Below are 14,244 nucleotides of genomic sequence, written 5' to 3' on the forward strand. Positions count from 1 at the left end.
CAGAATATACATCTAGTCATACAAATTTGGATTTTTGCTGCGTTTAAAGGAGTCCACATCTCAAGATGCCATACAGAAACAGTGGGCATACTTATTTTATAGAGAGACAGACTGTCACAGAGGAAACATGGAGCTTTCACGCAAAGACATGGCCAGGGACAGGAAGTCGACATGACGGATGGCTGGGCAAAGTGAGTGCCAGACGAGGCAGCGAACTAGAATGGCAGAGCAAAGGTTGACTGGACACCAACGTAACGCCACTGATGAGCACATGTTGACCCTGCAGGATAGTCATGCGTTGGGTGGTACGTGAATGGAAATTGGGATAACATTGAGAGAAACACATGGATTTCAGAACACATGCAAGTTATGTACATAATTAAAATTGCCCATGAAAGTAGTGGGCTTGGGCAGGGCACATTACTGGAGAAGAATAGTAATGGGAGTGACGCCAAAGGAATTTAACATATCCGAGGGCCTGTCCACCATAGAGATGGAGTTGATGCAGTCAGCTCGTGTGCAAGTCGCAGAAGCAATAGCGACTACTTCAGCAGGCCTTCATCCAACAGTGGATTTATCATGGATGCTGACAATGATGATGATGATGGTTCGTGCTCCATACAAGCAAGTAGAGCCACAAAGCGAACGAGTCAATACCATACACAGATCATATTCTTGGTTCTTTCGGTAAAGTCACGTAGAAGGGAAACAATACAATAATAAAAATATAATACAATAAAATTCTCACGACGTTTCGACTGCAACACAAGCAATCATCATCAGGTGTGAAAACCACAAGAAAATTAGAAAAAAGTGGCGGTTTTTTCCAATTTTCTTGTTGTGGTTCACACCTGATGATGATTGCTTGTGTTGCAGTCGAAACGTCGTGAGAATTTTATTGTTTTATATTTTTATTATTGTATTATTTCCCTTCTACGTGACTTTACCGAAAGAACCAAGATTATGAATCCCTGCAGTCACGAAAGCTTTAAATAAAAAAATACACAGATCAGTTACTCATTGGTCAGTTACTGTTTATTTTCATTATTCCAGGTGGATTATATTCACCAAATATCTAAGTAAATGTAAAACCAATTTTAAAAAAGCAGCGAATGCTAGAGTAAACCCATCCAGTTGCACATTCATTTGGCATGAACCTCCTTTTCAGCCATTCAGAAACACTCTTTGAAACGTACAAGAGTTAAATGTACAGCAACATTTTTTTCCTCAGGCATAAGACAAACTGCTGATGCAGTAATCCTGAAAAATTTAATCCGTTTTAAAAGACAAACGTAGAACATACCAACAATAAATCTATACAAGGAGTCATACAACTTAATTACGCGCAAACCATAACAAATTTAACAGACAGCATCAACAGAAATCTTCATAGCATGAAATTGATTTTTTGATATATGTATTGCACTAAACTCATGCAAGAGAGCGGTACAGTAATATCCCCCATAATGACTTTCAGAAAACACGTTTTTATCACACTGCCACACTTTTTTCTAAATATAATGGCAGTTATATTTAGAAGATATGAACCGCTACCACACCATAACCGTGTCATTTGGCCTCCGTGGATAGGCTTTATGCTTATGAGGCTAATGTATACGACGTGTCATTGTACGTTCTGGCAGAATGTAATTTGTCATAATTCTCACGATTTTATTTGAAAAAAAAAAGATGGAATTGTACAACAAAGTGATAACAGATTTATACAAACTATACACAACCACTTACCCATGATTATTTTTAATTACAATTCAACTACAGTATATACTTGATTAATAAAATAGAATTAAAGGCAAATATGTCAAGTATTTCTAAAAAGCCCTTTCTTATAGAATATATTATTTAAGACATTTTATTTAGTCACAGAGGAACACCACAAACATTGATAAAAGTCTCAAGTTGCTCGTAGGTATGTAATGTCAAACTATAATTATGGTCACGGAGTGCATAAGCCAGTTAACAAAAGCCAAATCTTTACAACATTTTAAGAAAGGCATTTTTGCAGTTTGTAATCCACAGAAATATTTGATTTCCACAATTCACTTAATAAATGTGCGCATACGGCCAAATCGTCTGGGTCGTTAAAAGGACCATTGTAATTGTTGGAGGACTGCAGTTCAATTACAATTCCACAATATAATTTTTTAAAAAATGTAACTATTAAACTCTACCAAATGGCCATTTAATGGGCAGTAAATCAACATTTTATATGTTCTATTATTACTTGACAAAGTGTGGCCATAGTCCACGAATTTTGTTACCACTGTTACAGTGACTAAGTAAACACTTTAAGAATAAACAATTTCTCGTAAATATGTAATTAGAAATGTACATGCCAATTGTGACAAAATTTCCACTGCCTTAATTGTAACTTGTTTTAAAATGCAACATATACAACAACCAACTGCACCAGGGCCGAGTGTGTGATCCAGTGTGTTGGAGACCAGGATTAGTGGATCATGTAGATGTTTGGAAAACTTAAACCCATTGAGTTCTAACGTGGCCAGGAGATATAAGTACTATTCATGGATCCGTTCTGTGCTTGCCTTTGTGTCTTTGCATCGCATAAGTTTGGATTTTCTCTATGGTATTCCAGTTTCCTCCCAGATTCAACAGATTCCTTAAACGGGCTGGATAAACATTCCAATGCAGAAGCCACCTGATAATACAACTTGAGAATCAGTAATACCATATATTTATCCTTCCTGGAGAAAGATATGGCATTATTATTATACCTCACAGCATCTAATGCTTTTGTCAAACCATATCAAGGTGATGACATCCAAATGATGACTTTTTTGTTAATTAGTAAGGTATTTTTAGCAAGAAAACTTAAATGAGTGATTTTACTAAATAAACCGGATTTGCAGCCATTTGCTGGTCTACTCTGAGCACATTGCTCAGTGATATACATTTGCCTCTAACTTGAAAATATATTTACATCCAGAACCAGCAAATCCAAAGAAGTTCTCATACTAAAATTGGCATTTCGTCAGTTTTGTAAATCACGCAGCAACAGTGGATTTGTGCTTTTATAATTGACACGTACGTGTGATGATGCCAAGGTGCCATCTGTTTTTATCTTGCAGGTTGTGTCCGACATAAGTTGTGAAACAGCAGCATACAGCAGCACCGAGTGTCATTTTCACATCTTTGCTTTGGCCCAGACTGTTGTTTTTCATTACCGAGCGTAGATATATTTTCTTGGTCTCAAGTCCTGTCAGGTGTGACTCGCTCAGCAATATCTCCAAGAGGCTCAGGTCCTGACATTGGAGTAGGGCTTGCTCTTGGGTGCGGGAGGTGGTGGTCTGAAAACACACAATGGCACATAGAACAAAACATATTTTCAACTCATCCCCCATGTGAAATGTAATGTCCAGTCCTTTGTCGATCCACTGCTGGATGAAAGCCTCCCCACGCCATGTTGCTAATGGAGGTCACGTGACCGTACTTCACTACACAGTTCAGAGTGGGGTAGTGAATTTAGGGGGAGGCCCATGACCGGTTAAGATATTACTCGCCACCAATATTGGCCTTGGCCGGGAATTTAATTCGGGTCGACAAGTTTGTAACGCAGTCCATGAACCCACTGTGCCACCAGCTCCAGCCCTCATGCAAAATGTCCAATATACAATTCTAAAGTGTGGATGCTGATATGGATGGGTCTACGTTATCATGGACCTTTCTATGTGGTGTTTGAGTAATCTCTTCATGGATGTGTAGGCTCTCCCCAGGCATTTCGGTATCCTCCCACATATAAATATACTTAAAAATGAACTGGCTGAACATCCAAAGCAGAACTCTCCTGCAACTCAGCGAGGCATTATGGGGTAAACAGAATAATGGTAAATGTAATTATCATTAAACTAAATATGTAATGATTAATAAATTAATTGATTATTCTTACATACACACATCTATAACCAGTCGTGCAGAGAAACGATTATTTACGATTTATTAAAATGATTTACTCATGCTACATTTATGTCAAAAGTTGAGGGCCAAACTGTACAAACGAGAAAGCACAAACGAGAAGCAATACAAAATGAGTCGGCAAAAACAAGACAAGAAGTTATTGAATCGAATGAACTAAAGTTGTCACAACTGATAACATCTCTGGGAGTGGGTACGTGCATATTTACATGCCGACAAGAACATAACATGAACACATTTTTTTAAAAAATTAGGAAAATATTTCAAGTGAACAGAACTTAAAGATGGCGCATAGTAAGCATTTGAAAAAAAAATACATCTAAGAGCATCAAATAAGTTTGCATGTAGAAATTTGTATTTCGAACATCATGAAACCTGCCCCAAAAAAACAAAGGCGCATTGGGCCTGGAAAATTCCGTCTTTGTATGGGAAATCGCATGAAAAACCATGTTGTTGCAGCAGGGGGCACTATTCTCCTGGTGAACAGCAACACTTGGGAGGAAAAAAATATGGGCAGTGCTTGACGATGAAGGTGAGGGCTTAATTTCAGCGGTACACCACGTCCAGTATAATGCTCACTATTGTATATGGCTACAAGTCACGTAGCTATTCCAGTCTAGTTGCAAATCAGATAATATTCAAAGATAAATAAATCCCTGATTATATTTATGGGTAGTAATAAATGGACAAACGTCTGCCTCCAGCAACATTCGTTTCACAGGCATGATTCTGCTGATGAGTCTCTGACAGCCAAAATCAGTCCAAGGTTCAAAGGCTGATGGAATACAATAACATCTCAATATCATGTGGCGACACAATTTTTTTTCTCAACATTTTATTTAACACCTGGAGACACTCATTCATGCCCTGCACAGTGGTAAGTGCTACTTTGCTGCAGTTAGACACATAAAAATAACGGATGATGGGGTTCTCTCAGAGTACTAAAACAAAAGTGGAAACTTTGAAAAAAATAAAAATCTGGCACGGGGGATGTATCAGTGAGCCTAACTCACAATTGGAACGTTGCGAGTTTTAAATCCTATTTGGGGTCGACTGAGCCCACCATTCCCCAGGGTAGATCAAATTAGGATAATTTGTTTGGAATTCAAGTGATTATTCAACAGAGCACATGGGACCCCCCCCCCCCATCTGAGAAATGTGAAATTTCCACCATTGCCTCAGGGCCACAAATTCTTGTACCCGCCTTCACCAGTTTGCCCAACAGGAAAACGCGATCAATTGTGGTGACGATCCTTAGCAGTTGCAGCCCAAAACGTGAAATAGCCATTGTAGCCCTCATCTTGTTTAGGATTACAACAGGGCTCATCAACTCAATATTTTGGTGAGCAACATCATAAAATTAGAGTGTACTGGCAAGCCATGGAACATCATATGTGAGGTGTACAAACATTATGACGTCACAGCGTCGTGCCGGCATAATGTTTGTACGTGACCGCTAATCTGTATCTCTTGTCTCCAGGTATCTCATCTCTCCCTTGTTTATCTCACTTTCATCTGACAAAAGCTTTTCCTCTTCACATCTCAACAAGCCATATCACTTGGTGGGTCATAATTTGAAAGCCCCTTCAAGAGCCTCATCTCTTGGTGACTCCACCAGGTTAAACAAACACCTTGATCTATAAGATGAGGGCTCTTGATCTAAGAATTTGTAAAAAAAAAAAAGCTCCCCCCTAAATTAAATCACTCATTTGGCAAAAACACACAGCAACGTCACCCCTCCCCCTCCTGCAAAAACCTATCAAGACCCTTCTGGAAAAAAAGAGTCTTGAGATCCAAGTGAGGCTTTCCTGGATAAACATTGTGGACTAAAAAAAAAAGAATACTTAACAAAGCTTCAAACATGTGTCGGGAAGCCTGTACATGTACCATGCACCTCTGATTATCACGGCTGACTACGTACGGTGTGAAAGAAGTTCAACATACGTACGTATATGTCAGTGTCCACAAGGTGACAGCAATTCGTTGACTGGGGCTGCGTCATCATGCAACAGTGTGGCCACCCACCTGCTGGGCGTGACCTCCACGACAGGCTGGGCCACGTAGGATGGTCCCGAAGGGATCTTGGTTTGTTGCAGCATCACGGGACGTCTCGCCGGGTTCGACGGCAGCGGTTTCTGTGGTGGCGGTGGTTTGTACGGTGGCTGCCATGGAGAGAAATGGGTGCAGATTTCCCCACATTTTAAAACTTGTTTACAGAGGGAGTTGGGTGGGTCGGAGTTACGGAGCCAGCATTGCTGGGTCAAAAATCACTGCACAAACATGTCCCATTAAAAAAATATATATATTTATCACTTATTGTGGCTTATATGTTATTGCAAATTTTATTTTTGACATGGAACAAACACTGATATAGATATCTCATAAGTAGTTCCGCGATGTAACTTTCCAGAGGTATATTGTCTAACATTGAGTATGAAGTCATACAATGCTTTTTGTGAGAGTTCCGAATGGCATTTTACTAATCTAATCTGGCAACTTTATATTGACGCGATGTAAATAAAACAACATCAAGGAAAACACTTGACTTTGCTGGCCCAATGTCACAGAGGCCCGGTATTAGTTTAGCAGGTGAGGGAGAAGGTAAGGTCATCCATGTACAGGTCACAATTTAGGCAGCGGTATTGTTCAATAATAAAGGAATTTTCACATAAGACAAGACAACACTACTCCTAGTCTTTTACAGTTTTGCTCGCCACGTGTCTGTCATTAAATAAAGTCCATTTAGAATCGCGATCCGTTCATTTAAATTAAAAAGGCAATGCATTTACAGTGGTGTACAAGCACAAATATTAGTATTTTATCTGTTATAAACCAAAATTTATGATGAATTTGGTAAGTTTGTTGTGACTGAACTACTAGCGGCTACTTGTGTTGCTCCCCGAGTCACTCTACGCGAGCACGACACCCAGCCACGCTCGACCTCGACGTAAAAACAGCACCCACTGCTGTATTGCTATTAAAGGTAACGAGCAATCGGCCTGGCAACACCATGCATCCGGTGACAGTGCGGATGAAGGTCGGCGAGCAGCGCACCTCATTGGTCGTCGAGTTCTGCGCGTGACCTCCGCTAGGCAGTGGCTTCGTCGGGGGTTTTGGCCTCGTCGGGGACTGGCGGAGAAAAAAAACGGAGAGCATTGTCCAGGTCACCAGCACAACACGTGGAGGAGGTGCCGCTCCACTGGGGCAAGGGCAGTCAGAGATGTGACTCGTGCCTGACACACGTGCGAATTGGCTATGGGGCATCTCACAAGGGGGACTGTTAAGAGGGCACAGTGTACACCGTCTGTGTGTGTGACACAGCCGTGTGTCATTCGACTGCTCGATGAGGTCCTCCCCATGCCTATATGGATCAAGGGGGGTTACTTGACCATACGACATCATGCTGGCCACGGCGGGTGTTTGAAGATGGGGAGTACACACGAGCGAAGCATACAAGTAAAATACAACTATTGATTCTGCTGTTCTGCCCTCTAGGGAGCCTCGCAACCGTATGGTGTTCCAAATGTGCTACCTGCATCACGTTAAGAGTCAAAGTATACATTTGGAGCCCCTGCAGAGCAGTACCCCTACCCCATATTAGGGAACGGCTCGTGGAATGTGATACCACAGAACAATGGGGAATCGTTTGAGCTATTAAAGTATTACAGCGATTAAAGTCTGTCTTGAAAACTCACCTCTTTAACATGGCCTTGACCCCCCCCCCCCCCCCAGTTCAGCCCATTTACCTTGCCTGGATCTGTTTATTTTCTGTTTTCCATACACGGGAACTACGGATGAAATGCGCCTTACAAATGTACATTACTATTAATTCATTTCAATCCATGTTTTTAGGAGCGCGCTCGAAATCACATCGTGGTAAATCTGATATTTACATTCTCAGAGCTATAAATAAAGTGTAAAACCACATTTAAAAACCAAAATTTACATGGCGTGGTTTTATTTAAAGCAATCCAGTAACCAGGCTGAGACCATCATCTGGCTACACTCAGGAACCCAGTTTGATGACGGATGGCTATCCAGATTTGAACCCAGGATTTTAATGCCAGCTCCAGTGCTCTGTCCCTATGAGCCACAGCCACCCTGGCACCACCGAATCATTATAGTTGCTTTTGCCACTGGCAACAATGCTAGGGGGCACACATTCGTCTTACCAGTGCAGGCCGTGTCGTGTGCAACTCGGTTTGCTGAACCCTGCCGCCATGTCCAGCATCCCCTCCATTCCCAGCTTCGCTGTCCCTGTAAAACGACACATCCAAACTCAGCGGAAACATCCAGGCATGGCCAAGCGGGAGGCATCGATCGATGCTGCACATTTTCTTCATTCAACACGAGAACCCAAAAGCTTCCTTTACAACAAAAACAAAACAACCGCCAAGGTGTATCAGGATACCGGCTCAAGACAAAACGCTGCAACAATCAATTGGAACATCCAGAGGGTGGCGATCGCCACAGTGATTGAGTATGAAAAGCATTGGACTCGGGTTTTGGAAGCGCAAGACAATAAAGAATCCCTTGCTCCGCGTACTCCCGTAAGCCATGCCACTCACAATGCACTGACAATGAAGCCTGCCGCTCTAAAATAACACACATTGCCCCTACACTTAGGACGTATGTGGACACACAACGGTTAAGCACGACAATGCTCAGCCAGCTTCCATTTTGGGCGGGTAATATTATTTAAATTTGTTACATTGCAATTCAGCTGGAGATAACGGAGACAAAGGCGGAAATTCACACAATGATGGTTTTGCTATAGAGCTTAGATTTGATGAAACGTGTAAATGGCTCATTACCACATTTTTAATTAACACCGTGACAATTTTCACAGTATTTGCAGACGCACTGCAGCGATTGAGCCAAATAGAATGGATTTTTAAGGCACTGTTCGTTCTAGTGATTTGACATTCCAGTATTCAGGCAAAATGGAAGCTGTCCCAAGCCCCACCACCAAGAGACGCTATTACCCTTCCAACTCCTGGGCCTCCAAATCTGTCATTTTCTGTACCTCATGACTGTCCCTGGCACAATCGCTAAAACCAAGCAAAGGAACACACAAGGACACAGACATACGTCACTTATCTAGGCCATCAAGGGTGTACATGACAATGCTTCACGCACAAAATACCACTTCTAATAACCCACTTGACCCTGGCTTAGCCCTGTACTCATACATTCCTATTTGACACTTTAAAGTAAACCGAACATGGTCTTCCAGTAGTCATAACAAAGTCTCATTTCAAATTTACGATTGCAACCAGTGTCAGACAGTGGCCGACGCTAGTGTATTGTATGTACCATGCACACATGAACAATAATGGGATTGAGTTTAGTGAATGCTTTTCCTTTCTGCCAGATGATTATACAATTCCTATGGAGCTTTCAACGTACTGCAGGTCTAAATCCATGCTGAATTAAAGACTCGCTGATTGCTGTGTGAAGCAATTTATCATTATAAAACTTCTGAAAGTGACTGCATCTATTTCACAGGTATGTCTGTAGTGTCTGTGGGGTTCAAAATCCACAGTTGTTCACGTGGATTTGACCCTGAACTTCAAAACACAAGGTGCAAGCTACGTGGTTGTACAAAGTAGATGGGGACATGCTGTAAATGACTGAACGGGGCTTGGAATGAGCCCAGGTCTCACTGGGGCAGGCGATATGCACAGTGTCACGCCACAATATACGATTCAAACAAAGCTGTGAGGAAAAAAATAAATGCACCTCAACCTATTTCATCACAATCACCTTCGTCACCAGAGAAAAACGAACGATATTTATAACGCACATCATTAAACCATCCCTGCGATTCGACTCAATCGCCATGATTCTGGGTTGCTGCTCACTTTATGATCACAATGTTGTTTTAATCTTTTTGGTTTAACCCGTTTGTGCAGTTTCATTCGCTTAGCCGCAACGTACAATAACACAACCTGCATGATTTTCATAGATCAAAAATAATTATCACGCACTAAATCCGATGCATCTACCACAAGCAGAATAATTCATTTTAAATCGGACAAATCGTTGCATCGTTACATGCCTACTATTAGCACATAACAGCGTGGTAAAGTCCACAGAGTGTGTGACAAAAGACAACGTCGAGATTTTACATTTTACACGCAGCTGAGCTAAATCAATGCAAACACATCTATGCAACTTGAGCAAAAAAAAAGTGCAAATATAGCCAAGTAAATTTAAAATCTGTCCCAAGATTTGTGTGCGGGACACAATACATTTTGCAACGTCTCATTTCTTATTCGTCGTTTTCAATCCCTCCATGCATAAGTGCTTGCCACAAATTAACCACAATACCATTCTTCTGACCGTCAAGGAGAATAAACCATCACGCAAAATCCGGTCATCCTCGCAGCAGCGGCCTTTGGCTAACCATCGAACAAAGACGGTCACTGTAACGCACGCTTTCAGATGCGCGTCTGCGGCCGTCTGGAATGCTCTTCCTTCCGATATTAGGAAACCACTGGAGCTGTGCCCTTTTAAATCTGAAGTGAAAACTTTTTTTTTACCGCTTTTTGTGTTTAGTTTGTTGTCCTTCCCCTGCACCTTCAATTGGCTACGTACAGTGCGAAAGAAGTTCAACACACATACGTACTGCCTCCAGGTCGTTCTGTGCCACCACCGAGTTGATACTTACTACCTGGGACCGCCCGGCCAAAGTTAACCGCACTCACCTGTACGTCTGAGCGCGCGGCTTACGGCCACTCTGCCAGGACTTTTTGAGTGCCTCCCGGTAACAGTAGCACAGCACCACTCCGAAGGCAATGAGAGGCACCACCAAGAGGAAGATCACCAGCAGGGCCACCTTGCCGGCGTTGCTACCTAAAAACGTGATACAGCAGGTCAAACAACCGCTGTCTCACCACTCACATTACAGCCGTGGTGCCCCCAGTGTGACTAACAAAGGCCAATCACAAGCATGCAACGACCGCACACAGCATGTCCTGCGCTCGTAATTGCACACGTACATGCACGGCACTTTTGTCAATCCACTGCTGGATGAAGGCTTCCCCAAACCACGTGGGTCATGAGCGTTATTTGGCCATGCTGAACCACGCCAGTCAGTGCGGGTTGGTGAAGGTGCGAATCATAGACGTTCCTGCAAGGTATAGTACAACTATGCATTTTATTGCCCCATCCTCTGCCAACAATATAGTTGAGCAGCAGCTTACAACACCTGTTCTATGCATGGTGGTCGCTTATCCAAGCACCATCCAGGCTCGTAACCTGCTAAGCTCACAAGTGCACTGCACGCGACAAAGGTGTGCCACGGCAAGAAACACCTGAGCGCCTGAACATTACCACTAAGTGATAACGTTTTGAAATATGACAATGCATTTAAAAATCTCTACTTGATCACAAGCATCCGGATAATGCTGCGATGGACAGGTGTGGGCCATTGCCGTTAGCGAGCACCTACCAAGAGCATAGCGCAGGAAGCGGTGGTGGGGGCCAACACCACACGTTCTCGTTTGATATCTACCCCCGGTGTCGATTTTCACAAACTGCACCATGCATTCGAATTTTATACCAAACTGACCGAGGAGAAACCCTGGGCCACGTTCAGAATATCAATTGTCACTGGTGGGCGTGGTCAGATGAATCACAATGGAACCACTTGGATTATTGTGCAGTAGGCTAAATTCCACACTAAATTTTACAAATAATAATGATAATTTTCTTTCGGAACTTTTTTTGAGGTGCGCATTACATACTTTAAAAAAAAATAGACTTTTATATGCGCATAAAAATGGCTCATTCGGAAACGATCATAACAATATCTGATCATGCAAGTTGGAAAAAATAACAGAGCACCACTGGGAAGGCATGTGGCAGGTAAATATCTTCCACATTAGCCTTACAAAAGAAACGTTGACCCATACGCCACGGATTTCACCACCCAGGCAAGAAAGGGGAACGTTTTAGAGGGACAAAGTAACAGAAAACCAGGGTAAAAGGAGCAGCAGAGAAAATTTGCGACATGAGGTGTGGAAGCGGCCAGAGAGAAATTCGGGAATGCAGATCAATACTGCACCGGTAACGCACAAGGGACAATGGCATCAGCTAGGAACAGTCACACAATCAGGCAGACGGTAATTAGCACATGAATACAGACATTAACATTTTGTCTAGAATTTAAAACAAAAATAAATATATCTGTTTATTTAATTTGCCATCGACAGCTGCGGACAGCGTGGGTGGAAAAGGCACCTATGGAAGGTCCTGTCTTCAATATCGTGAGGAAGGACAAGATTAACTGGTACCATTTTTTTTTTAAACATTCCTTGGGGTCACATCGGTACAAGTGCGACCGTGTGCAGCGTGCAAACGTGTATATATATTGAATTGCCCTGCATTTCACTCGCCGCACACAGCACGGGCATTCCAATGAGGTGTCCATGGATCCTAGGGGTCTGTCGCACCCCAACAACGCTGCGATGAAATTTGTCTACAGCTAGAGCATTTAGCCACACAATCTTCCTCAACCGGTATGCAAATTTCAGATAAAATCTCAGATGCTGATTTGTACGCGCACTCAGGTGAAGACTAAGCACCTGTTCCTTCCACGATGACAACTCAATTATGGCGCGCGGGGAGACACCCGGGTTTAGCGTCAAGCCGAGAAAGCGGCACTAGAGTTAAATTGTCCATTACGAGTAACAAGCTGAGGCCCGCACTGAGAACCATCAATCTTCAGAAGGGGACATCCTCCCCGAAGATTCAATGCCATTGTCTAACCGTAGAGCAGGCCATGCATCTAGAAAATAGCCATAATCTTTTCCACGATGAGAAAAAAAACCCCATATTGAGTCTATGGACCGGCGGGTAACCCCCTCCCGTTACGAACAGCGGTTTTTCAATCTCAGCCTCAGATAACCCCAGCCCTGGTGCACGGCACTCTGCTCACAGCGCTTGATAGACTGCAAGCAGTGATTGCTGCAGACCCGAGCAACGGATGGCTACAGGCCTTGCAAGTGAAGCCATAAGCCTCATTACGCATGTGACTAAGGCCTCGAAATTGAACTTTCAATAAAATTAGGTTCTTTTTTTCCCAGTTTAATCAGGAGATACAGAATAAAAAAAACAATCTCTATATCTATAAATACTTCACTCTTGATTTTAAAACTATCTTCCTCTGTAAACTGTCATTTTGTCGTACTCTACATTACATCTGGGTTTGGCGACAAGGATGCTGACAATGTTTCGTTTGGTCTAATGCCTAAAATAATTATCTGGCTTTACCTACGCCAAGAAAATAAATCTTCAACTAGCCGTCAAGGTGAAAGTTGACCCAAAGAGACCACCGTCTAATCCAGCCACTGTTCTGCTTGACTGCCATGGCTTTGCAGCAAAGAGTTTTGCCCATTATCTGAGCAACTCTTGACATTCGCTGCAAGCAGGAAGAAGCATCACAGTGAAAGTAATCGTGAGTGTTTTATTTTTCCTTGAAGATGGAAGGAGGGAAGAATATCATTAGATTGTACCAGGGCATCAAACTGTGTGAACTGTAACTGATAACCAGAATCTGCTGAAATATTTCCCACTAAAACAGGATCTCAACATCAAACTGGAGCAATGCGCATGGACTGTAAATTACAATATCCAAAACAAAATAATAATTTTAAAAGAAGTTAACATTAAATATTAACATTTCCATAATAACCTGCTTCATTGCTTTCCGTTACAGCTGCTGTGTACACGTTTGATGCCCTGTGGTGTACAACAACATCATCATCATCACCACCATCGGCTCGTAAGACACAGAGACGCCACATTGTCCCTATTTGAAAAATCCATTGCAAGCTCAGAATGGATTAGGGAACAAAAAAAATTAAGTGATCATCAACAGAGCAACAGGACGAGGCATTCCGTGAGGGTCACCTGAATTACTATTACTGTCCACAGAGTCGTCGGGAAAATCTCGATTTCCTGAGGAGAGAGGAGGTCAGTGTACGGGCGCCACGTTTTTCAACCGCCTCGGTGCAACAATTCGCCCACGCAGCGCAACGGCTTCGCACGCGCAACTTTTGCGGCAAGATGCTCGGGTTACGCGAACGGTGCGAGGAAGCACGGCAGCGGAGGCGGCTCAGTTACCGCGGTCCCCTTCTACAAAAAAACTGCGATGCAAATCATTCGTGGCTAGTTTAATTTTAAGTGTGTTGAAAGAACAAAAACAACGCGGTGATCCTGAGAGAACAAGCTCTAATTACAAAATAACAAATTTCTTCGAGCAACCAATTTCAAACAGAATGACTC

The 14,244-nt window shown here is 42.6% G+C and overlaps 1 protein-coding gene across 3 annotated transcripts in view; it reads right to left on the minus strand.

Annotated features, from left to right (window-relative positions):
* Positions 1–1,017: 1,017 nt before the first annotated feature.
* Positions 1,018–14,244, minus strand: part of LOC116941244 (disintegrin and metalloproteinase domain-containing protein 12-like) — a 58,512-nt gene continuing 45,285 nt past the window's right edge. The window contains exons 22-28 of one of the 3 annotated variants that reach the window (XM_032952090.2): positions 13,870–13,917; positions 10,662–10,809; positions 8,937–9,002; positions 8,124–8,208; positions 7,006–7,080; positions 5,977–6,113; positions 1,018–3,326 (exon numbers count right to left, since the gene is read on the minus strand). In XM_032952090.2, the coding sequence (XP_032807981.2) occupies positions 3,275–3,326; positions 5,977–6,113; positions 7,006–7,080; positions 8,124–8,208; positions 8,937–9,002; positions 10,662–10,809; positions 13,870–13,917 (611 nt within the window). In that variant the 3' untranslated portion in view covers positions 1,018–3,274. The remainder of the gene's footprint in view (positions 3,327–5,976; positions 6,114–7,005; positions 7,081–8,123; positions 8,209–8,936; positions 9,003–10,661; positions 10,810–13,869; positions 13,918–14,244) is intronic. The other 2 variants (XM_032952091.2, XM_032952092.2) reach the window with 2 other exon arrangements.

Source organism: Petromyzon marinus, chromosome 11, assembly GCF_048934315.1.
Source record: "Petromyzon marinus isolate PM22_M1 ecotype Great Lakes invasive population chromosome 11, UKy_Petmar_22M1.pri1.0, whole genome shotgun sequence".
Lineage (NCBI taxonomy): Eukaryota > Metazoa > Chordata > Hyperoartia > Petromyzontiformes > Petromyzontidae > Petromyzon > Petromyzon marinus.